At 45.0% G+C, this 26,930-nt stretch overlaps 1 protein-coding gene across 1 annotated transcript in view; it reads right to left on the bottom strand.

Moving 5' to 3' along the window:
- LOC119461727 (venom metalloproteinase antarease-like TtrivMP_A) overlaps positions 1 to 12,327 on the bottom strand; it is a 95,204-nt gene extending 82,877 nt beyond the window's left edge. Inside the window, exon 1 of the mRNA XM_037723097.2 lies at positions 12,143 to 12,327. Coding sequence (XP_037579025.1) covers positions 12,143 to 12,182 — 40 coding nt within the window. The 5' untranslated portion in view covers positions 12,183 to 12,327. The remainder of the gene's footprint in view (positions 1 to 12,142) is intronic.
- Between the last annotated feature and the right edge of the window lie 14,603 nt (positions 12,328 to 26,930).

Raw genomic sequence — 26,930 nt, 5'->3', positions numbered from 1 at the left:
ATCATTTAATTCCACCGGTGCTAACATATGGAGCAGAAACTTGGAGGATAACAAGGAAGCTCGAGAACAAGTTGAGGACTCCGCAAAGAATGATGAAATGGAAAATTTTACACCCAACGTTAAGTGACAGGATCAGAGAGCAAACGAGGATAGCTGATTTTGTGATTCACAATAAGAAAAAGAAATGGAGCTAGGCCGGCCATGCAATGCGTCCTCAAACAAATGGTGCTTTCATTCATGCATGAAAAGCGCAGGGAACGCATCCGTGTTTACGCGGACGGTTCTGTGTCCTCCAAAAGTTCAGCTGGAGCAGTGGTAATTCCCGTGAAATTTGTCACCACCTAATTCAAGACGTCTCACATTACATCATCGACGGCTGCAGAACTCGCAGCTTTGCCGTGCTGCTCTGGAGTTTATTGGTTCCAAGTCAACACAGTCGTGGTCAATCTTTTGTGGCACGAAGGCAGCTCTCTAGCGCCTGCTGTCCCCTTTCAACCACGGATCTAACGTACAATTAGTCGCAGACATCCGACTACTTCACCATCACGCAATCGACAAGGGGCACAACATCATCTACCACTGGCTACCGGGTCACTGCGGAATGTCCGGACATCACAGTGCGGATGACGCTGGCCTGATCGGCCCATGATGGTGCCCCTATTTATACTAATGCCGCTGTCGAGAACAGATGCAGCCACAAAGATCCGCTTCCTTGCACGCGAGCTTACGCAGACTCTGTGGAACACCAGTGAATTCGCCAACGCACGTCTCCATAGGCTGGATCTATGTCTGCAACTCCGTCTTCCCCCGGTGTTACCACGAGCAGAAGCAAAACTTCTGTGCCGCCTGTGGCTCAGCGTGGCGTTCACCAACGTCTATTCCTTCCGCATTGGAATGCCCGACAACCTGGCTTGAGACAACTGTGGCTGTGAGGAGACGGTCAAGCACCTCCTCTGATACTATCCCCGTTTCAATGGGGCAGGAAAAGTGCTCGTGAATGCGCTCGCAAAACTGGACGATCGCCCCTTCACAGAAGAAAAAAATTTTAGGACACTGGTCCATACAGGTTTCGGCACTCTAGGCCCTAAGAGCTCTGTTGAAATTTTTAAGGGCTTGTGAATTGTGCGACGACTTTGAACGTTGTAGCGCGTAGGGTCGCGTTATTGTGTGAATTTTTTACTTTAACTTTTCATTTGTTTCTTCTTACACCTTTTATTCCCTTTAACCCTTTCCCAAGCACAGGGTTGCCAGGCTGTACTTATATTGGCTAACCTGCTTGCCTTTCCTTCCTTTTTGTATATATATATATATATATATATATATATATATATATATATATCTCTCAGACTAATTCAAACACATTCCCAAACCTACACAGACACAGGAAAATGTACGCAATAATATATCGAGGCTTCTGCCCCTGGTGCGGCGACACACGCCCTACACTCGTCCACATCTTGTGGGGGTGCGGAGGAAACCTCAACACATAAAGACGCCTAGCACGTCATTTGAGCGGTGGGAGGTATAGCTGACCAGCGATACTCTGGCGGGCCAAGAAGTGCTCATCGAGGTAGTTCGTCTAGCAGCCACGGCTAGGGGACATATAACGAGTCCGAAAATTTCGGACGTATAACGAGTCCGAAAATGGGTGCCAGATCTGATGATGATGATTTTGGAATGAACCTGCAAAACAGAGGTGGGAGTATATCCTACCCTGAAAATGCATTGTCTCGATACTAAACCACGATTGAGTCAGGTCACAAAAACACAAGTGGAGAAGAAAAAAAAAAGTCACAGGCCTGCGCGGCACACGCAGTACAGTCACAGCTTAAGCTGGTTGAGCGGCACAAGAGTGGCTACAATTTCGGCACCACACACAACAAGGTCTTCGCACAAAGTGTCTTCGCCTCGATTTTGACGAGAACGATCTGAATGGTCCGCCCGGCGTCGGCGCCGACGGCGAGCATCGGCTTGTAATGCTCTCTGCACAGCAGTCTGCTGAGCCCGATGATGCCTGGTTGCAGCCGCGCACGTAGCTCTACGATTGGCTTCTTCAGCAGCGGTTCGTACCTTCCGAGGAGACGCCATAACGTGCACCGAAGAGGTACCCAGAATACGTGGCGCACATCTAACATCGGGATAGCGTTGATTGCGCGCCTAGTCTGAATCGCATCGAGTCTGAATCGCATCTCGTCACACGTGGCGGTTGCAGGCACGTTAAATAGATGGCGCCACCATACTGGCGGAGGCTCAGGTCGCCTGCGCCTGCGCACCGGCCTGTAGGGCGCGTATAAAGGGATTTTTTCTTCTGCCTGATAGCAAGCGCTTGCGTGGATCAATGGTAAAATATCCGACTCCCACGCAGCGGGCCTGGACTCGATCCCGGCGGAGAGCGGGTACTTTTTTTCGCATTTCTGGTGATAGCGGTTACGGGGCGGCGATGACATCATCGCGACCAGCAACGGTATTGGATTGAGCCCATACCAGCTTACGCTGTAAAAAATAAAGCATGGGAAGAAGCACATAAGTAACGTCAACACGAGAGTACAGAACAGGTAAGTCATCGTGAGTGATAGGGCTTCATCCGAACTACGGGCACAATTTCGGGTACAGGCTTACGGCGGGAGCGCCACGAAGACTCTGCTAGGATCACTACGTAGTTGACATCGTTTAGGCGTTGTAAAACTACGTATAGCCCAAAGTAACGCCGTCGCAGTTTCTCGGAGCGGCCTCGTTGACGTATGCGACTCCACACCCAGCCGTGATCGCCAGGGCTGTACAGAACCTCTCTGTGGGGATGGTTGTAACGGTGGGCATCATAACTTTGCTTACACTGAATACACAGTCACGCAAGTTGAAGAGCTTCTTCTGCCCGTTCGGCGAAGTAGTCCGCATCCGGGTGAGCAGTTGTGCATGTGTCAGGGAATAGGATTGCGTCCAACGTGGTTGTTACTTCGCGTTCGTACATCAAGCGAAAAGGGCTGAATCATGTGGTTTCCTGAAGCGCAGTATTATATGCAAATGTGATGAATGGAGGCATGTCGTCCCAGTTCTTGTGGTGATCGGTGACGTACATGGACAGCATGGCGGCGATTGTCTTGTTTAATCGCTCGCTTAGGCCATTGGTGTGCAGTAGCTTTTTGGTGCGCAGTGCCACTTAGTTGCATTATTTCGTGCCCAAGCTGTGCTGTAAAGGCTGTGCCGCAATTCGTGAGGACTACGGCTGGTGGGCCATGGCGGAGATTGATGTTATACATGAAGAATAGCGCAATGTCGGAAGTGGTGGCTCGCTGAACTGCCTTGCTTTCGCAGTACCGAGAAAGATTGTCGGTCGCGACCACAATCCATCAGTTGGCAGCAAAAGACGTCGGAAATGGACCGAGGAAGTCGTTTCCGACCTGCTCAAAGGGAACCTTTGGAGGATTAACAGGCTGGAGAGAACCCGCTGGTCGAATAGGCGGAATCTTGCGGCGTTGGCAATCATCATTCATCATCATTCATCATTAGTACAGAAGGAGGTCCCGGAGTTACAAGAACTGTCAGGGGGACCTCCTATTCGTAATTTAACAATGCAGTAATTAATACATTATGGTAACGTAGCAGCAACAGACATCAGAATACACGAAGTTAGGGAAGCAAATAATCAAATACAAGAAAGGTGCTTACGATAATTGAAGTTCAAAATACAAGCAAATGAAATACATACAGCGTATGAATAAATAAATATGTATTAATTGACACGTTATGGAAACATAGGAATGACACGTATCAAAGAATACGAGGTTAATGTAACAGATAATTAGAAACAAACATATGCTCACAATACGCAAAGTTACAAGTGTTGTATAGACTATGGAACAAAAAATTTAAAACGTCTAAAAAGGAGGAGAAAAAAAAGAAGACAGAGGAAGATATAGAATAAAAAATAAATAAAAGCTATCAATGCATTAGATAAATACAGAAACACTGAAAACTGGAGAATAATTCTGTACACAATATATACTCATAGTAATGAGTCTGTAGCCAGTAGTGTCGTTAGTAAATATTTCTTCGTATCTCTCTCGAATGTTAATGTTGTGCGACAGGCTTTAATTACGCCACGTCTTCACATAGTGCTTCACAGCCTTCGGTTGGATGGATGGATGGAAAACTTTAATGAACGTCCTGAGGTACGCGACTCAGCGCGCGGTAATTTAGTCCAATAATACTTCTGGCAAATTCTTGTTGATGTGCGTGTAAAACCCAAGTGGCCAGAGGAAGATTCCTCGGGACAGGAGCACAGGATCTCTTCGCAGCGCCGTGCGGGGACCATAAACAGGTAGCTGGTGTTGTTTGGCTGGAAATTGTACTTGTAAAGCACCTCGTTGCGGAAGCAGAAGGATGAGACGTGACGTACGAATTCTCAAGGAGGTTGCGAGGTGCGTGCCTAAAGGAAGTCGATGAGTGGTCGCAGCTGTAAGTCTTCAAGCTGCTATTGGGCTAGATGAAATACTGCCAGATACGCTTCCATTTCCTGAGGTCGCTGACTGTCCGGGCGAAAGCCGCAGAGACCCATTTGGCGGAACGCACAGTCACGGTGAAGGTGACCAAATTCCCCACAGTGGTAACACAGTGGACGATTGTCGGCCGTGGGCCACACATTTGTCGTCCTTATGTTCAGTTGTGGGTCAGTGTATGTCGCCGTACCCGTATTTTAACGCTGGATCTAAGCGGAGTTGCAGCGCTTGGGAACTGCGGTGCTGTCTCGTCGGAAACGAGAAACGGACTATAGCTGGCATTGGCGCTGGCACACGCACCGCTTCCGCATAAGCGGCCAAAGGGGGTGCGAAAGGTTGCATCACCTGCCGGATCTCGTGACGTACCACATCTGTAAATGCCGTCCCATTTGGTGGGGGTCCCGCTGCTTGCAAGCTCAAGTTTTGGAGTTCCTCCGTCACCACACGCGGTATAAGGTCTGCAAGAATTACATTGTCGTTTCCTGCCGCGAGGGAGCAGGCGGTAGCAGTGAGACGTTCATATTGGGACGACCACTGCCGAACCATCCTTTTCATGGTTGTTGCCTCCCGAAGGAACTCTGCTACAGTGGCAGGAGGATTACGCACAAGGCCGGCAAATAGTTGCTCTATGACTTCACGCATCAAGAGCCGCACGGTCTTCTCCTCGGACATTGAGGGATGCGCTCGCCGAAACAGCCGAGACATTTCTTCGACGAACATAGCAATGCACTTGTTTGGCCTTTGGTTTAGTGACGCGAGGACTTGCTCAGCTACTTCTTTTCATTCGGCGCTTCTGTAGGTGTCGCGAAGCTGTCGCCAAAATTCCTGCCAACTCTTCCGAAAAGATACGGGGTTAACATACCAAATGCGCGCTGAATCCTCGAGTGCAGAGTAGACGTAACGTATCTTTTTGGTGCCGTTCCAACCTTTGAAGCTGGCGACTCATTGGAAGTCGTCCGACCAGTCTTCAACGTCCTCGAGTGCGTCGCCGTGGAAGGATCGTGACGTGTGTGGCGCATAAGCAATCCACGGGACAGATGCAGTTTGGGTCTCTTGCGTCTTGCCTGCCGTAGTGGTGGACATTTTAAATGCGAAGCATTTCTTGGAGAACGTTTGCCACTTTGGCAGTATCTATCTATCTATCTATCTATCTATCTATCTATCTATCTATCTATCTATCTATCTATCTATCTATCTATCTATCTATCTATCTATCTATCTATCTATCTATCTATCTATCTATCTATCTATCTATCTATCTATCTATCTAGCCGCCTACGTCTTGATGCTCTCATGGTCGTGTCGTTAACTTGGTACTTACCAAAATTAGCATACTATGACAAGAGTGTATGAGGAATATATATGATAGGTCCTGACATGAATATCATGACATGTGCGTCATGTAGGTCATGATACAGCTGCCTACGTCTTGGTGCTCTCATTGTCATCTCGTTAACTTGGTAGGTACCAAAATTGGCATAGTATGACAACAGTGTATGACGAACACAAATGATAGGTCATGACATGAACATGCGTGTCATATAGGTCATAAAACAGCCACCTAAAATAACAATGACTCAGCAAAAAAGATTAACACTCAGAGACCACTGAAATGTGTTCCGATGTAGGTACTAAGTGAAGGAAACATTAAGGGATAATGGCAGAAGTGATAGTCATGAGCATGATTCAGCAAAAATGACAATGACTCAGCGAAAAAAGATGAGAGAGAGAGAGAGAAAATGATTATTGAAAGACAGGTAGGTTAACCAGGGCTGAACACTGTTGGCTACCCTACAATGGGGGAAGGGAAAAGGGGAGAGAAAGATTAAAAGAATAGAAAGTCCGCTGTGGATATCGCCGACGTAGCAACTCTATTACTGACGATCACTGAGTCCGAATCACAGACAGTCACTCAATCTGGTAGTTTTCAAAAATCGCAGCAGCGCCTTTGCGGCCCTTTGTAGCTGCGATATTCGAGGCCACGGTCCCAAGATCTTGTTCAAGGGGAATGGGTTTTTGTCCAGCTGATTGAGGGCTGTGCACAGGTCATGTCATAATGATGTGCTGTAGCACAGTAGGTGTTCTATGGTCTCCTCGACACTGCAGGCATGGCACTCGGCACTATCAGCCATTTCAATCAAATACGTGTATGCATTTGTGAACGCAATACTCAAGGGTAAGACGCACAGCATTGTTTCTTCACTTCGCGGAAGTCTAGGTAACAGCCGCAGTTCCATAGATGGGTCGAGAGAATGCAACCGATGCTGGGTGAATTCAGATGTGTGCCACTTCTCCAATCCGCTCGCTGTGCGCTAGCTTGCTTAGGTGTTGGGCTGCGTCAGTTCTCGATAAAGGCACAGAAGCAAGGTTTGCTCCTTCGTGTGCTCTCCAAGCCACTTCGTCGGCCAGGTCGTTGCCGAAGATACCGAAATGACCCGGCAGCCACTGAAACACGACGTCGTGTCCATTTGCGATCGTATGATGGTGCATTTCTCGTATCTTCGACAAGGGTTGTTCACAGGACACGCGACGAAGAGCTGACAAAAGACATTTTATGGCCACCTTTGAGTCACAGAATATTGCTCACCGATTAGCCGGTTGCATGTTAATGTAATCAACGGCACCTCGGAGGGCAACAAGCTCCGAACCGGTCGATGATGTGACGTGAGAAATCTTGTATGTGATGCTTATTGAGCGTGATGGTATAACCACTGCGCTCAGAAACCCTCAGAAACCATTTAAATGGGTTATGAAGTGGGTAGTAAGTGAAGGAAACACTAAAGGATACTGGTAGAAGTCTAGTCATGAGCACGACTCGGCAAAAATGACATGGTCTCAACGAAAAAAGATTAACACTCAGAAACCACTGAAATGGGTTCTGACATGGGTACTAAGTGAAGGAAACACTAAATGATGGTGGTAGGAGTCATAGTCATCAGTATGACTGAGCAAAAATGACAATGACGCAGCAAAAAAATGTAAGTTTTGCCCTAAGGGCGAAGCAATGAATGCGATAGCAACACAGCAATGTCATACGAAGTAAGGTGAGCGGCTTTGGTAGCAATATGAATTGTAGTAAACATGAGCTGATTAAGTAAGCAGGTGTGCTGCGGCGTAAGTAGACCGACATGAAGAGAGACTCGATGACCACGAGAAGGCGCGTGCGAAACGGTGGTGTTGATGAGAAACGCTTCCCGTGGGCAGCGCGTGCGAAGGGACACACGTGTAGCGCTGCACTGCCGACCCGGGCAGCATTGCATGTGTAGCGTGCGTTGGAAAATGTGGCCCGACGATTACTAACTGAATGAACAAGCGTGGTGTGAGCGATCACAAACAAACACGAATAGATCACACTGAATGACTGCAGACAACGACTGTCAAAACGCTGGCAGCAAGCATACGCCGCAGCATGCGAAGGTACGTGCGGTCTATCGCTTCAACGGAAACTGAGCGGCGAATGCACGGCGCATAAAGGTCAGAGCCGTGTGGAGATAAGAGACGGTGCGGACGAGCGACGAGCGCAGTTGTTGGCAGAGAAGAAGTGCCCCCCCCCCCCCCCCCCCGCTCCCTCCGGCGCTGGCTTCCTGCTTCCTTGCTTGCGCGTGGGAGATTGAGTGCGTTCGCTCTCCGTGATAGCGCGCGTCCCCGCACGCTTCCGCTCGGGCATACGGCGCGCGGCGCAGATTTTATCTATAGGGAACCTGACGGCGACGACGACGGCGACGCCGACGGCAGAAATCCGGTTGAAGTGTCCATATAATTGCTATCGCAATAAAAGATTAACACTTAAAAAACCACTGAAATGGGTTCGGACGTGGGTACTAAGTGAAGGAAACACTAAAGATGGTGGTAGAAGCCATAGTAATGACCATGACTCAACAAAAATGACAATGACTTTGAACTGTGAATCCGTGTGGATTGAGGCTAACTCTTCCCCTTCCAGCAATCTAAATAATTTGACCATTGCATGCATTTACCGTTCCCCATCTTCATCTATTCCGGATTTTCTGCATCATCTCGCCGCAGTACTCAGTATAATCTCTGCTGAAAACAAGGAGGTTGTGCTGGTTGGTGATATCAGTATTAATTTATTGGATACTGATAGCAACAGCAGAATAGCATATAGTAATTTCTTTCTTGGTTTCGGGCTTGCGTCACTAATTTTACTCCCTACTCGATTTTCACGCAATGGAACTGGTACTCTTCTTGACCATGTTTCAAGCAATATCACACCAAAGCCAAGCGCAGGTGTCATTGATGTGTATCACTGATCATCTTCCCGTATTTGCAACATTCGCCGCAAGACTACCTCGCTATCACAAGTGCCATTTTACTTCTTGCTTACATCAGGATAACTTTACCAATACAATTCATGGCACTGACTGTACTTCCATTAGCAACTTGCGTGATCCTGAAAAAGCACTAGAGAATTTCTGCTCCTTGTTTCTTAAAGTTGTGTATGAAAACACTAAAACTGTCAAATGCAAGAAAATATTTAAATTTCCTCATAATCCCTGGTTAACCCCAGGTTTGTTAACTAGCATGCGAAAGAAAAATAATCTCTACAGGAAAACTAAAAAAAAAACAGCCATTCAACGCGGGTATAAAACTTAGGTATAAAAATATAGTAATATGTTGAATAACCTTCTAAAAAATCGAAACGACTTTAGTAGGAAAAAGAATTTCGTGAGAAAAAAATAAGCCCAAGAAAAAAATGGAAACTTTTCAATGACTTTTCAAATAGACAACAGGTTAGTAGAATAATTGATAAAATAAATTCTAAACAACAAATCTATACTGAGGCATCCGGGACTGCTAACTCATTTAGTGATTACTTCTATGAGATATGCAATAATAGGCGCGAAGCTTCTTCATATCCACTTACCCGTTGGAACTATTCATTTTTTCTCTTTGCTGCCACCCCTGATGAAGTGTGTTCGACAATTATACATATAAAACACTCTAGCGCCGGACTAGATAATATTTCTGCATATCACTTAAAACTCGCTGCTACATATATTGCTGAAACATTAAGCAATATAATTAATCTCATTTTTAAATGTGGTACCTTTCCAAGCTGCCTCAAGAAGGCTAAGTTAATGCTGGTGCACAAAAAAGGTGATATCACAGAGGTCCTAAACTATTGCCCTATCGTTATTTTGTCTTCAATTAGCAAAATTCTTGAAAAATTATTTCTGAAACGTATTAACCAGTACCCTAACAAATTTAAGTTGCTAAAGCCTTCACAGTTCGGTTTCCGTGCAGGTAGTTCAACCAATTTAGCTTTACTATCATTAACCGATTTCTTAAATTCTTCCATTGACAACGGCGATTTCGTCAGTTCTGTATATCTTGATTGCACTAAAGCCTTTGACATGGTTAATCATAATATTTTAGTTACTAAACTAGAATCATTGGGTATAACTGGTCCACCTTTAAATTTCTTTAAAAATTACTTGATCGCGAACAATCAATCTGCATAGATGGCGTTTATTCAAACGTTAAGGCGATTAATCAAGGGGTGCCGCAGGGCTAAATTCTTGGGTCTTCATTATTTTGTATCTACATTAATGATTTACCTGATTGCATTATTCTTTCTGATGTTGTCCTTTACGCTTATGATACCACCATTTCCATGTCACATAAGCTGAACAACGAATTGACCAAAGTTGTTCAACGGTGTCATTTAGACCACCTAATTTTAAACCAACTTAAAACTCAGTTCATGACTTTAAAACATCTCAAAACGTTCTCCCTTATCTACAGCAAGTATCCATAGATTATCATTTAATCCCAGCGGCTGAATATGTATCTTTCCTTGGCATAAAATTAGGCCCCCACTTGAAGTTCAATAATCATATTGCTGATGTTAAACAAAAACTGCTTTTGGTATGAGAGCTCTCATTAAATCTTGTTCATCTTTTTCTGCTCACGCCTCATTGTCTTTATACTTTGCCTTCATACATAGTCACATCACATATGGCAATACTTCGTGGGGAAATACATATAACTGTCACCTTTCGTCCATACAGCACATTCAGAACCAGGCCATTCGCATTATTACCAAGAGTTCTTTTTACTCTAATGCTTATCCGATCCTTCAGGCTAACTCCATTGTTGCTGTATCTGGTTGGTTCAAATTTCATTTACTTATTATACTATGTAAATTACTTAACAAACAGATCGCGTTTCAATTAATAGACCCTAGGCTGCTTACAAATACCAATAGCACTCGGTTTGCCCATAATCACAACTTTCTATTGTCTAAATGTAACACGAACTATGGCAAAATGACATCCTACTTCTCGGCGATTAAATTTTGAAATAACTTACACTATGCACTTAAATCATCATCACCCTTGCATGCATTCAAATATGAGCTTAAAACTTTCATTGTGTATAACTAGTTGTCGTGTTTAATTTAATTTGCATATAAAGTGTGTACTTCATTTGAGAAGTACACTTCTCAAATACTATGAGAAGCATAATACGCGGCCTTCGTCCTCGTTACTTCGTTGTTGCGATGTCTCACTTTCTGCACTCGCCTGATTTCATGTTAGTCTTTTGATGTTGTTTGTGAACAATTTAGTGCAAATAAATGATGTAGCATGAGATTAACATTATGACATGTGCGGTGCATGAACATAAACGTAACAAGAGCTTACAGGTTGCACCGGAAATATAATATGCACAAATATACCATCGCATTTGATTGTATTGCATTTGAGAAACCCTTCTTCAAGCTTTGGCAGCATGGAAATGCGAAAATAACCCAAAAAGAGACAAAGCACAGAGGAATAAAGAAAAAGACAAGGCGCTTGCCTTTGTCCTTCCTTGCGCTGTGCACTAGCGTTTATTGCGATAGCAATTATATGGACACTCCAAGCGTATTATTGCCGTCGCCGTCGCCGTGAGGTTCCGTATAAAGTCCAAGGGCGACGCACACACAGCGCGTGAGGGACGCACGCCAGCGTTTTGAAAGCGGTTGTCTGCGGTCACCGAGTGTGATCTATTTGTTTGCTTGTGCGCGCTCACACCAGGCTTGTTAATACAGTTATAAGCGAGTGCGTTCAAGTTTATACAGCCAATAAAATTACCATCCTTACTGCGTATAGCTCTCTACTAGTAAATTTGCTATCGCAATTGATGTTTCGCCTTTCGGGCGGAACTGCGTCTTTGTTTCTTGCACTAATTTTCCTGGCTAGCAATTCAGACCCGTTAGCTCAATACTTATTCCTTCTATACGTAGGTTGGAATTATGGGTGTCGTATAATCATGTTTTCTGCTCATCAAACATTTTGTTTGAGGTAACTAAGCCAAATATTTGGGATAGGTATTGTTTCATATTTTCAGTTTATGATATGTAATATTGGCGTTCCGCTTAGTTTTATTGTGCAACCCTTCATTAGCGGAACCTGACGGGAAAATCTAGCCACGAGCTGTTATGTGCCGTGTTTATATCGATCTTAGATTGCCCTAGATGGTACAAATAGATTCTGGAGAGCGTTTTCACTTTCTCACGTATCTCTCGTTGCCCGTATGTTACAATGGTACTTGAAGCATCATCATTCTGGTAATGTATTATAATGGTTCACACAATTGAAGGCGATCGCAAAGTCTCATAGATCCAGAAAAAATAAGCTTACCTACTGCTGTTCCCAAAAAGCAGAAGTAGAGCACATACATTTTATAGTGGTCAATATCTTCCGACCAATCGATACTAAACACAAATGACTGAGTTGCAGGCAAAATTATTGCTTCAACACACTCGAAATCCGACCTTTGTTCTTCGGAGCAGTGCTCAAAATCTTGGTATAGAGGTGATGCAAGTGTATACTTCAATGCTCGTAGGTTTTCCTGTGGAGAATAAATATCACGGACACCTGTACCTACGGCATAGGTTATCCTTCAGCAATAGTCTGTTTCCTTGACAGGGCACTTCCAGCGTTTTCATGCAACTCGCAGCGGCCTTTCTAGAGTGCCAGCACAGCCAACATATGTGTCGGTTGTCGCAGAGTGTGGCTTGAATTCTGGGTTTTATAAATAACACAACAAAACATGATTTTGAGAAACCAGCACTCTATAGACGAGTAAGTGTGGGCTAGATTTGCGGAACCTCTTACAAGCAAGAATCTAACGGAACAAAGAGTAAACACGAGCATGCCAAACGATGGCCTAGAACTGGTAATTAGCCGGCGCTAGGGTATATAAAGGGTATATCAAGGGTATATCAAAGGTCAAAGATTGGTCTTTGAAACACTTCACATAAAACAAAAAATAACTTCATGAGTGTCACTTATATTGGAGTAATAAAATAGAGTACCCGAGAGAGAATATGTGCACGCATGTGGGGTGCAAGTTCTTTGTATTCTTTCTGTCTGTTGTATATATATATATATATATATGCCACTGTCCAAACAATTTGTTGATAGCACTTGCATTTTTCTTAGCTGGGGAGCGTGGAGCGTATACAATTTATTTTATTTTTGAAAATATGGGCTACTATCATCAGTACTGTATATGCGTTTCCGCAAATATATTTTTCGTGCTAATTGCACAAGGGAAGCATGTGGTAATTTTCCCCAATGGTAGGAAGCGAATCGAGAGAAAAAGCCAGAAATCGACGGCAAAAGCATTGTGGCAAGCATTGCATTTTTTAAATGTTTCTTCAACCGTCTTGAGCCTGCCTGCCTGCCTGCCTCTCTATCTATCTATCTATCTATCTATCTATCTATCTATCTATCTATCTATCTATCTATCTATCTATCTATCTATCTATCTATCTATCTATCTATCTATCTATCTATCTATATATCTATCTATCTATCTATCTATCTATCTATCTATCTATCTATCTATCTATCTATCTATCTATCTGCCTGTCTGTCTATCTATCTTCTAACCTTCTACGCCGACCCCGAGGCCAAATTAAACAGTGTACCAGCTTGGACCACGAGCTCGTGGTCTTGATGCCGTCGTGGTGGTGCCGTCGTCATCATTCCAGCTTCGTGGCATGATTTTCGTCATGTCGTCGTCGTCACCCCTTCTACCCCGACCCGGTGGCGTAAGTTGTCGAATAGTTTGGGCCACTAGGTATGTGCTCGTGGTCGTGAAGCGGTCTTGATGCCGTCGTGGTCGTTGTATCCTCGTCGTTCTGGCTATGTCATCTGACTGACTCTCGTCGTTCTTTGTCATTACGCCACCGTCTTCATGCACACGTGATGCATTAGTTGTCACACCAACTTCATGTTCCCGTCTTGGTCACTCAATAATCTTCACTGCAGCTCCTTCATCTGACTCTAGTCTTGTCGTCGTCGTCACTTCTTGTACTCCGACACACTGAAAAAGTTGTCTACTACTCTGGGCCCCTAAGAATGTTATCGACGTCGTAATGCCGTCCTGGTCGTGGCATAATGGACATTCCACATTCGTCATTCAGCTCCCCTCATGCAGTCAACACTCATGCATCGTCGTCATACAGTCACCATTGAATCGGGGTCACATCACTATGGTGATCCCATCATGGTCACCTCGACCGCGAGCACACACGTAGTATGTGGTGCGGTCGCGATGCTGTTTTGGTCCTTGCATCGCCGTCACTTCAGCTTGGTCATTCGACTCCCGTCATGCCATCGTGGTCATGTCATCACCGCCATACGCGCTTCTTGGCACAGTTATTGTAACGTAATTGTCGTCAAACTCTCCTCGTCATTCCATGCTTTGTCGTGACGTCGTCGTCTTTGTATCATCCTCATGCGCAGGTTGTCAGGCCGTCATCGTGATGACGTTGCGGTCGTTCAAGTGCGGTCATTGTAACTTCGTCTTGCGACTCTCGTCATGCCGTGGTCATGATGTTGTCACTTTAGCATCCTCATCCTTAAAGTAACGTCATGTCATTCGCTTCATGCCTCGTCGTCACACCGATGGTCTACCATCGACGTCAATCTTTCTTTGCCACTCTATTGTAATAATACTGCTACGGGAATAACGTTTATTTAGAAATTATAACTTTATACAAGGTTTAGACAAGCAGCGGCGACGGATGCAAAATAATCTTAGTTATACAAAAGATATATATACCTGGCTTCTACTAGTTCCCAACTTTTGTAAGTCAGATTAGGCAAAAAATATATTTTTAAGTTTGTCGACGTCAAGACTAGCCATATTGATGTCCATGGTTTGCGCGATAGCAGTACTTTCACAAATGTGGAAGCAGTTAAGTTCCTATTTTACTGGGAGCATTTTTTTCTACTCATTGTAGCAGGCGCCGTGTTCGTTTATTACTGCATTCTTCAGGCTCGCGCAGCAATGGCTTGTCAGGTCAGTTATCATGCAGAAGCCTCATCGTAATTGATTATTGCGTTCAATCTGCTGTTCTGTGCCAGCAAGGTCGTACAGTCTGCATCCAGCTGGTGCTAGAATTTTTGTTCACTTCCGGTACAGCGCTGCTGAGTAATGTGGAGCGTTGCGCAATATTGATGCCGCGCTACACCGGGCACTACATGATATTGCGTCAGCTTGGCGCAGTCAACTACGAGATCACCCCGATGGACTCGCCTGTTCCCACTGACGTTGCGCATGTGTCTCGGCTGAAGCCTTACTTTGCCGCGCGTTCACGTCCCTTATAGTTAGCGCCGAGACGGCGTCTTTACAGACGGAGGTTATGTTACGGTGCAACTGAGAGTGGCGCTAGTCAGAAGAAGACGATTTGACGTGTGGCGGTGGAATCGGTCTCGACAGCCATCTCCTTTATGTATCACTGCAGCTCTTGTATATGTTGTAAATACATCTTTATATGTGACTTCAGAATCGTAACAATATCGTGTAGTAAATAATAAGGACGTTTGCACAGGCGGCGTTCAAAATGTAACAGATTTTAGTGCTACTCAGCATTCGGTAGGAGGTCAATCTGACATCGACTGCGTGCTCTTGTGCAAGTGAAAACCACACACGACGGGAAGGACTGCCCGGAAAAAAGTTGCACATGCGGTGTCAAAAACTGATGGATAAAAGCAAAGCACGGTGGGAAAAATAAAGTTGCTGTTGATATTAGTCGAACAAAATTCACAAAATAACATGCACTTTGTTTAAGCAACCGTTGTTTAAGCAATTATTTAAAAAGCCTACACGAAAATTAAACAACCCCGCCAGAAGCTTCAGTGTCTTCACGGCTGGTGACAGTAAAAAAAGTATGTTGCCGAGTCGATGAAATCACAAAGTTTGCGTCATTTTATAGAGGAAGTGCTAGGAGCACTAGAGACTAGCTTTTCTTTTTTCGAGACTCCTCAATTACCAAAAAAAAAACAAATTGTCAAATCTGACAAAAAGACACGTCAGCCGCTATTTCAGACAATGCACGACGTTGCTAGTTCAGTAATTCCAACGAAATGTTTAACAACCCGTAAAAAATACTTGATGAAATTGAACGAATTCATATGTGCGGCAAAGAAAGAGTCAAATTGTTTTACCCTGGTACTAGAGAGAGAGAAACAGTAGAGCGGAAAGGCAGGGAGGTTAGCCAGACGCACGTCCTGTTAGCTACCCTGCACTGGCGGAAGGGGGTATAGGGATGAAAAGAGAGAGAGAGGAGACATAGAACACAGCTGCGCACACATGTAAAGGTTCGGACCATGTCTACACACGGTCGACAAGACCTGTCGACTTCAGGTACTGCAACAATGCTTCCGTCCCTTTCAGTGCCACCTACGCCTGCCGCCATGGTGCAAGGATCTTCATTTCCAAAAATGGTGCAGAATCCAGGCGGGTTAATGCTGTCCGGAAAGCTTCACGCTTGAGGTCGTAGTGGGTACAGATACGTGTTCAATCGCTTCTCTGGTTCCACAAGAGTCGCACATGGGCGATTAGGCTGAATGCTGAACGATTAGGCCTTTGTAAATGCCACCCCGAGCCAGAGGCGGCTAAATACTGTCGCCTCAGAGCGGGAAACTTTGAATGGCACGTGTAGCTTTAAGGATGGGTCAGGTCTGCGAATATGACACTTCGGGAGGTTGGGAGAACACCAATATTTGTGTCATAGCTTTAGCCTTGATATGAAGCTTTCTTGCAGCGTTGGTCCTGGATAAGGTGATTGGAACTAGTACTAAGTTAGAGTTAAACTGAAGCAATGAAAAGCGTGGCGTCAGCCTATCACCACTGGCGCTACACCACACGTAAGCTGCCGTATTATTCCCTGTAGATCTGTCGCCGGAGTGTTCTATAGGTGAGGCTTCGAAATGGCTATCTTTAGCTCCACAGTGCGAATCCAGGATTTTTTCGCAACCCCCCAAAATTTTGAGATATCCACCAGACGTATCTTTATTATAAGTTCTTGCGTGCATCCGACGTATCTTTAGACGCTTCGTGTTCACGAAACAAGAACTTCATAGTCTGTGCTGTGCATAGTCTGAGCATAGTCATAATCTTTGGCTTCATTTCTTTACTTGTATGCTTTTGATAAATACATATAGCGTAAGGGTTGCAAACACGCTTAGCTGTCTGTCATCTTGACGCATGCACCGCGAGGCATGACCCACTAACATTTACTGTACGCGTTGTACTATTTGAAGTCGCAACGCCCTTTGACTGATTTTGTGAAATGTCAGCGCACCAATTTTAATCTGACCATAGTTTTCTGTCTGTCATAGTTGAACAAAGTGGAAATGTCATGTCTTCGTGTTGTTTTTTTACGTAGAAGGCATGACTTTTCTGTGGAACTCGTGTGTTTTCTCAGGAAACATTTTCTGCCTTTTTTGGATTTCATTTTTTTCGGTTGCATGTAACCTTGAATACTCCATACAGTCTTCACGTGCTCTCTATTCGCTGTTCACAACAAGGGCCCTTTATTCCTGTATTTCGAAATTACGTTGAAGAAGCAAACACGCTTTTCCTGCCCACACTCACAGTGTCAAAGTAGCTCTGTTTTTCGAATAATTTGGTCTGCAGCAGACGTGGTCCGGTAAAGGCGTTCTTTAGAACCCATGAATGTGCGCTGAAACTCTGCAAGGAAATAGCGAAGAGAGTGTGCAAAATGTGTTCTTTCTAAAATATGCCTAGGAGCTCAACAGCAAACTTTTGCGTATGCACGTATACGTGGGAGACAAGAAAGGTTAGGAATACGTATACATTTATGAGGCAGCACGAACATTGAGAACTTGGGGCCAGCTTCACAAAGCTTTTCTTTCGTAAGTTCGCTTTGCCATTGGCTGGCCGCCTTCACTAACGATATGTCTGGCATCCGGATTGGGTAGAATTCTTTCTTACGAAAAATTCTAGCATAAGAATGTTTTGTGGATTTGGGTCCAGGGCCCGAATTTGAATTTAGCCGCAATTTTTGGATTGGTCAGAGTCAATTTTGGTTGTGGGCCACCTAAATTTTGTTAGTCGGCCAAGTCCATTTTGGGAGTGGGCCAGGTTGGTTTTGAACAGGTAGGATCAACTAAGTTTTCAACTTAGGCAATGTCAATTCTTTGGATGTGGGCCATTTCGGTTTTGCTTGACATTGAAACGTGACATCGTCACTTGGTAACGTGAATTTTGGTACCATCCGATGCTAATGCCGCATTTCCCGTTTCATGGGGCATACAATGCTTTCGCATTATAAAGAAATAGCGAAAAAAAATCACGTGCCACCATCGATATGAAAATCACGTGGACTGCTCGAACAATATTGATGCTGTGAAACAAAATATCTCTCACGAACGGAGCGAATATTTGTCGCATGAGTACGGACGCACGCGTGCGCGAGCGCGCACGCACATACACACAATCACACGCACACACACGCACACAGACACGCACACACGCACACAAACACACGCACAGACACGCACACACACACGCACGCACGCACACACACAAACACACGCACACACACGCACGCACCCACACACACGCGCGCGCACGCGCACACACACGCACACATTTATATATATGACCACACTGAGGTGCATCGCCGCATAACACTCATACAGACGCCGCAACGTTTTCATTTTGCATTGGTTTTGTTTTGGTTACAACGTACACGGGTGGGCTGAGATTAACGACTCTTGCCTATAGTCAATCTATAGATGGCAAGTAAACCTGAAGCAATAAAGACTTTTATAGTATCGGCTGTCTTTTAGTTCATCTCACGCCTTACCACAATCGCTATACGGGCTGTTCGTTCGAGTTAACATGACCTTTGGCGACGTCCCACCGTATAGCCTTCATCAGGGGTGTTATAGGAAACCTAAAAATAATTCTAATCCTATAGAAGTATATACTCCGCATTCGTGCGGTTGGCAAGTAAAGATCGCCGTCGGGGATGCATTCCAGACTAGCCATGGTACCTATGAGGTTACATGTTGAAAACAAGTACAATCGCGGATGAAACTCGGCGAGCAGACTTTTAAACACCCAATTATCTGGTAAAACAATAATTAAGGATCGCGCAATTCAATGACAAAGTTGAAATGGTGAACTTTATTGTTTTTATGTATAGACATTCTATAAACTCGCGATTGGCTAAAGAAATAGCAAGCCAAAAACCTTTTATTATTATTATTATTATTATTATTAATATAAGCTATTATTAAAAATAATAACCTAATAATAATAATAACCTATTCCATACGTAGATAGTGTTAAATATCTTGGAATATTTTTCGATAGCAACTTATCATGGCAACATCACTTATCACTCATTTGTTCAAAACTGAGGTCAGTCGCTTGGCTGATGTTTAATATGAAAAGTATTGCGCCTCTCTCTGTAAAAAAATTGATTGTGCATGCATTGGGTTATAGTGTATTGAGATATGCTATTACGGTCTTCGGATTCTGTTCGGATCGTTGGAGATGCAGGGTAGACAGGATTATAAAAAAATATACTTATAAATGTTGCCTACAATTCCCAAACAGTAACAGCTGCAAATATCTTCCGTGAACTTGGTCTGCCTAATTTTCATTCTTTGCTCGTTGAAACAGTTGTCATAAAACACTTTTAGACTTCCGCTTTCAAACAAAAAAATACCTCCACAAGGGAACTTGGTAAACACGTCCGCTATATGGTTCCTCGTTCATCCACAAAGTATGCTGCGGCCAGACGCTGTGCATATGTACCGGATATTTTTAACAAGTTACCGAATGAAATTTTTAACGCTACTTCAAAAAGCATGCTGAAAGAACTATTGAAGGAGTCATGGTGAAACTAACTTCCACAACGCTTTGGCATCATAATTTTCACTGCTTCAACTTCTGTTTCACGTAGAATAACCAAATGTTATCTTATTTTTTTCTGGTCATTTTTTTTCTTTGTCTTTCTGTCTCATCAACATCTTTTTATTTACCGTTTGTATTATGTTCATGGCACGGTCCTACAAGCCAATTGAGGCTTAGACCGGCCTGTTTGTGTTGCTCTGTATTTTTTGGTGAATAAACATTATTATTATTATTATTATTATTATTATTATTATTATTATTATTATTATTATTATTATTATTCAAAATACCCCCAAAGGCCCTCATTACGAGGGTATTACATGAGGGGGGGGGGGAGCACAGGCACATAGGCACTGGTAACAGATTATACATCATACTAAAAACAACAGAATACAGGAAAATTAATAATAGAGTGAAACATAGGTAATATGCAAGATAAAACACTGCATATAGAGGGCGTATAGACCGATAATATTTTTATTGTTACTATTGCTATTATTGAGATGGAGGAGATAATCATGCGTGAAAATCTTGCGGCCCTTTACACGCAATGCCTCACAATTTAAAGTGTACCAAAGAGCTGGAATAACGCCAAAATTATACTAATCCATAAGAAGGGAGACATTAAAGAATTGAAGAATTATAGACCCATTAGCTTGCTTTAAGTTTTGTATAAAATATTCACCAAGATAATTTCCAATAAAATCAGGGCAACACTTGACTTCAGCCAACCAAGAGAAAAGGCTGGCTACAGGAAGGGATATTCTACGATGGATCATGTCTATGTCATCAATCAGGTAATCGAGAAATCTGCGGAGTACAATCAACCTCTCTATATGGCATTCATAAATTATGAAAATGCATTTGGTTCATCAAAGGTACCAGCAGTCATAGAGGCATTGCGTGATCAAGGAAAACAGTAGGCATAGGTGAATATCTTAGCAAATATCTACAAGGATGCCACAGCTACCTTGGTTCTCCACAAGAAAAGTAGAAAGGTACCTATCAAGAAAGGGGTCAGGCAAGGAGACACAATCTCTCCAATGCTATTCACTGCATGCTTAGAAGAAGTATTCAAGCTCTTAGACTGGGAAGGCTTAGGAGTGAGGATCAACGGCGAATATCTCAGCAACCTTCGGTTTGCAGATGACACTGTCCCAATCAGCAACAATGGAGACGAATTACAGCAAATGATTGAGGACCTTAAAGGAGAAAGTGTAAGAATTGGGTTGAAGATGAATATGCAGAAGACAAAGATAATGTTCAATAGCCTGGCAAGGGAACAAGAATTCAGGATCGCCAGTCAGCCTCAAGAGTCTTTAAAGGAGTACGTTTTTCGAGGTGAATTACTCACAGGGGACCCTGATCATGAGAAAGAAATTTACAGAAGAACAAAATTGGGTTAGGGTGCATACGGCAGGCATTGCCAAATCCTGACTGGGAGCTTACCACTGTCGTTGAAAAGAAAAGTGTACAATCATTGCGTTCTACCGGTGCTAACATATGGGGCAGAAACTTGGAGGTTAACAAATAAGCTCGAGTTCAAGTTAAGGACCGCACAAAGAGCGATGGAACGAGAAATATTAGTACTAACGTTAAGAGACAGGAAGAGAGCAGTGTGGATCCGAGAACAAACGGGGATATCCGATATTCTAGTTGACATTAAGCGGAAGAAATGGAGCTGGGCAGGCCATGTAATGCGTAGGATAGATAACCGGCGGACCATTATGGTTACAGAATGGTTACCAAGAGAAGGAAAACGCAGTCGAGGTTGGCAGAAAACCAGATGGGGTGATGAAGTTAGGAAATTTGTAGGCGCAAGTTGGAATACGCTAGCGCAAGACAGGGGTAATTGGAGATCGCAGGGAGAAGCCTTTGTCCTGCAGTGGACATAGAATTTAGGCTGATGATGATGATGATCGTTACGCGAACGAAGGATTAAAAACTGGAGACTATTGACAATGTATATTTACAAAAGACAACTGCAGCGCTAGCAAGTTCAGCCGACCGCTCGTGAGCAAGGAGCAATTCGTCTTCTTCGTCGGGGATCCCGCGGGCATCGTCCGCAAGAAACACACAATATGCATGTATCATTATCCCCGGCGGCAGAAGCACCGTCCAGGTGCATCTAAATTTCGGTGGTAACAGGAGAGTAATACGGTTTTAGGCGTCCGACATGCAAAATGTCAGTGAAATTCGGGGCATATGTACTGACTGGGGCGATTTCATAAGCAACTGGAGTCATGACACACAGCACTCGATATGGGCATATGTACCGAGACAGGAGTTTTTTCTGACAGGCCAGCGTGACGAGTCTGGGACCACAGGAGTACCAGAGATCAAGGCGAAAAGTGGACGTCTGTGTGTTGTCTATCCTACAAACGCCGTTGGTTCTCTTGGGAGGTCAGGAGGCGAGCGCGGGTAATTTCGCGTGCTTGGGCTGCCCTGGTGATGGCATCAAGTGCACATTCGCTGGGCTCTTCTGGGGCGGATGGAAGAGATGTGTTCAGTGGCAATGTGGGTTCTCGACCGAAAAACAGAAAGAACGGGGAATAAACGGCAGTGTGGTGGCACGAATTGTATCCAAATCTGACATGGGGTAGGGCAAGGTCCCAATCGCTATGGTCGGACGAGACATACTTTGCAAGCATGTTTGTCAGGGTTCGATTGAGACGGTCCGTGAGACCATTCGTCTGTGGAAGTGTAAGACGTAGTCAGCTTGTGCCTGGTTGAGCAGGAGTGCAGGATGTTGGCGATGACTTTAGAAAGGAATGTCAGAACACGGTCAGTGAGCAGTTGGTGTGGAGCTCCATGCTGCAGAATCACGTCACGTAAAAGAAAATTGTCGACATGTGTGGCGCAGCTTGTTGGAAGCATTCTTGTGATGACGTAGCGCGTGGCGTAATCTATCGCCACATCGGCCGACTTGTTGCCAGACGTTTATAGAGAGAAAGCGACAAGTAAGTCCAAGCCAACGCGAAAGAACGGCTCCGAAGGAATGTCTAACGGTTGAAGGCACCCGGCAGGGAGCGTCGATGCTTTTTTTCGGCGCTGGCATTTCTCTCTCGCCGCAATGTATTTCGGGACGGAGCGGGCAAGGCCTGGTCAAAAGAAGCGTCCGCGAATCCGGCTGTAAGTGCGGGAGACGCCCAGGTGACCTGCCATTTGAAAGTCGTGAAGTTCTTGCAGAACAGGTGACTGGAGGTGCTTAGGAATGACGAGGAGTAGGGTAGGACCGTCGGGGCGTACGTTGTGGGAGTATAATACACCATCCCGCAGAACAAACAAGTGAAAGGACGAATGCGAAAGCGAAGATTATAAGCGATCAATGATGGCGTGCAAGGTGGCATTCCGGCGTTGCTGGGCGGCGACGAGTAGCAGCTCAGAAACGGAGAAAATGCAAGCGTCGGCATCGGTGTCAGGGTCGGCACCTTGTTCGTCCACTGGATAGCAGGATTAACAATCTGCGTCTTGATGTAGGCGGCCCGACTTGTACACTACTGCATTGGAATATTCTTGTAGCCGCAGAGCCTAGCGAACAAGTCGGCCGGTAGAATCCTTGAGTGAGGAAAGCCAGCAGAGCTCGTGGTGGTCCAAGATTACGTAGAAGTGCGTACCGTACAAGTACGGGCGGAATTTAGAAACCGCCCTGGCGAGAGTCAGGCATTCACGATCTGTAATCGAATAGGTGCGCTCTGCAGCTGTGAGGAGGCACCTAGCGTAGAAGATAACACGAGCTCGTCCCTGTTGGCGTTGGGCTAAGACAGCACCAATACCGTGACCATTGGCATAGGTACGGACCTCTGTAGGAGAGGACGAGTCAAAGTGGGCCAGTTCAGGTGGCGTGGTGAGAATGTTGGTCAGGTTGCCAACGCGGCAGTTTGAGCGGTACCCCACGTAAATGGCATGTGCTTCTTCAGAAGATCACTAAATGGTCGGGCAATTGCGGCGAAGCCGTTAACGAACCGTCGGAAGTAGGAGCAGAGCCCTACACAACTTCGGACGTCTTTGACAGACTGAGGTACATGAAAATACGTGACAGCACGAATTTTCTCCGGGTCTGGTTGAATACCGGAAGCGTCGACGAGGTGGGGCAGCGCTTTCATCTGCCGACGACTGAAGTGACACTTTGATGAATTTAGTTGGAGGCCAGCCTCAAGAAGACTTGACGAACAGCTGATAAAGCTCTCAAGGTGTGTCTCAAATGTACGCGAAAATACGAGAACGTCGTTGTCACAAAAGAGCGGGTAATCAAAGCGCGCACCGCGTGTCACGCAAGCCAGCGAAATAAGCACGCCGGCCCCGCGGCACCTTAGACATAGCTGGATAGCGAATACGCCTCAAACAGGCGACTTGACGAACGGAGTCTAGAAGCATCTGCAAGTCACGCGAAGACCAAAGGAACAAGAGAGAGAGAGCGCGCCGGAACACCCTCTCAGACTCCGAACAAACGGCGAGTTGACAGAGAGAGAAGCCCGAGCACGCGCAAACAGGATGCGCCACCACGCCCCCCTCGACGACGCTCCGACGGTGGCGGTCGGACATGCAAGAATTAACTAGAAAATTCCCAGGCTTTGGCCATGCTATGGTATCGACTCCCATAGGAAGGTTCGAGAACCCCGGCGGAGACTATAAGACGCCTTGATTAGAGGTGAACACGTCATGCTTTCGTGGTCTTGTCGTGCAGGGCATCGGTGGTACGCGGCGTACGCTGCTACTTGCGCGCTCTCGAGCAGCACGTTCCGCTATGGATACATCACTCGCAGGGCAAAACTCGAATGACCACTCAGCGGTGTTCAATTGCACATGAGTGCTTTCGCATTGACAACTCATAAGAAGTGCCTAGGTGCCCTCGTATTTGTCTTTATCGTTTCCGTGGCCGCTTTCCACGGTCTGAGAAATGTTATTAGTTAAATGTGTTAAAAATGCGTCGCTCAGTGCAAGGAGTGGTTTTCTGCATGGGTGCTTTCTCGAATGCTATCTAGAACCATAGGGAATGGCGGCGCTATAACGTTAAGCTATTCCAATCTGTTTTATTAAATTTCTGCCACTATCCCTGCATGATTGGTCAAACATTATTTGGGCTACCGTCACTTCACCTGTCTGTCATGTGACATCATATAAAACGCGAAAAGTCCTCATCTGATATGATGTGTGTACACAAATTATGCTTGATTAGACATACCTAAAAAACTTTCCCGATTCAACGCCTTTTTGCGTATTAGCCGTTTGTTATTGGTCAAAACATTTCGGGCTGTACCCCTTCACCTGCCCGTCACGAGACGTCACAAAAACGTGAGCACTCGCCACGTCAAAGCCACGTCAAGACTTTCTATAGACAGAAGTTGATACTGTCTCTATTTACTCTTGTTCATTATTTGTGTATAGACTGTTTATTAACGAGAGTCGATTAGGTGATCATTTTTGTCTACTCCCGGCTTATAGAAAAGGAGTTTATTTCTTTTTGTCTACTCCCCGTCTATAAATTTCCTCTTGACAAAAGTAGTTAAACTGCCTTTCTTTTTGTTTATAGCGCTGCATTATCTTCATAGTGTCGATGCAATAATACGCCGAATAAATCTCAATCTTTTTGGAATACAGGGAGAATACGTGGTTACGAAATGAATGAAAGATGGCTTGCCGCCGATCGCACGGGCACTAGCTACTCTGTGCTGCCGGGTGGAATAGATTTCTCTGCGAATAATACACATTTTTGCGTATCGAGCGTCGCAACCGCATACGGTAACATGGGCCACCAAATGCACGCCCTTATCCTCCTTTTTGTTTATCTTTTGCATGAGACTACCATTTTGGGCAGGAGCGGCAATGCCTCTTCTCGTCTTGCACTGGAGGCCTTCTCTATCAAGCAGAACAGAGATCGGTGTGTAAGTGAGCCGTCTATCTCTTTACTTGACGCTGAATTTGACTTCTTGCGCAACCGTCTTTAATCTACACGTGCCTTTCTTATCGTCTGGCCTGCGCATGCGTGACAAGAGGATATATATGTGTGTACAATCCTTCCTTTGCATTAAACAGTTGTGAGTAGCGCTTGTCCTTGTTTGTCCCTTTCTTGTTTCTGTCTTTTATATTGCGCTGAGTTACTTGTTCAGTTATGCAGAACCAACTAGCCCAACAATTAACTATTCTAGAATACGGGCAACTGATATACCACTCTTACCAGCCGCGGCGGCGTAGTGGGTTCGACGTGGCGCTGCTAAGCCCGAGGGCAGGGGATCGAATCCCAGCTGCCGTGGCCGCACTTCGATGGGGTTGAAACGCAAAAAAAAAAAAAAAATCAGCGACGATTACGATATTCGTAATGCGAATTTTGAGCGTAGCTTTATAGGTGTTTTGAATTCGCGATATCTTGTGGCAAAGAACTTGGGGCCAGATTCACACAGCTTTTCTTTCGTAAGTTCGCGTTCCCATTGGCTGGTCGCCTTCGCTAATGATATGTCTGACATCCGGATTGGCTAGGATTTGTTCTTACAAAAAATTCTTGCGTAAGAAGCTTTTGTGAATTCGGGCCTTGATTCTGAACGACAGGGTCCTCTCGGCGCGGAGGCTCTACTCGGGCAGCTCGTTTCGCAGCAGTGGCCGACAAAGCATTTCCACCCGCATTGTTCAGAAAGAAAGCGTGAACACGGCAACGCGTGGCTCGCGCGGAGCGCATTCTCTTGCGGTAGCGGCTCAGGAGAAGTAACGCATGCGCAGTGGGTCCGATGCCCACGCCAGTGCTTTTCAATGCGAAGCATTTCTTGGCGAACATTCGCCACTTTGACAGTATCTGTCAATCTATCTATCTAGCTGCCTACGTCTTGGTGCTCTCATGGTCGTTTCGTTAACTTGGTAGGTACAAAATTGGCATAGTATGATAAGAGTGTATGACGAACACAAATGATAGGTCATGACATACATGTGTGTGTCATGTAGGTCATGAAACAGGCGCTCACGTATTGGTGCTCTCTTGTCGTTTCGTTAACTAAGCATGTAATTAAAATGGGTTCGGACATGGGGACTAAGTGAAGGAAACACTAAAGGATGATGGTAGAAGTCATAGCCATGAGCATGACTGAGCAAAAATGACAATGACCCAGCGAAAAATGATTAACACTGAAAAGCCACTGGAATGTTTCCGGACGTGGGCATTAAGTTAAGAGAACACTAAAGGACGATGGTAGAAGTTATAGTCATGAGCATGACTCATCAAAAATGACGACTCAGCGCAATATGATTAAC

The sequence above is a fragment of the Dermacentor silvarum genome, chromosome 8 (genome assembly GCF_013339745.2).
Source record: "Dermacentor silvarum isolate Dsil-2018 chromosome 8, BIME_Dsil_1.4, whole genome shotgun sequence".
Taxonomy (NCBI): Eukaryota; Metazoa; Arthropoda; class Arachnida; order Ixodida; family Ixodidae; genus Dermacentor; species Dermacentor silvarum.
This window is presented reverse-complemented; position numbering and strand designations above follow the sequence as displayed.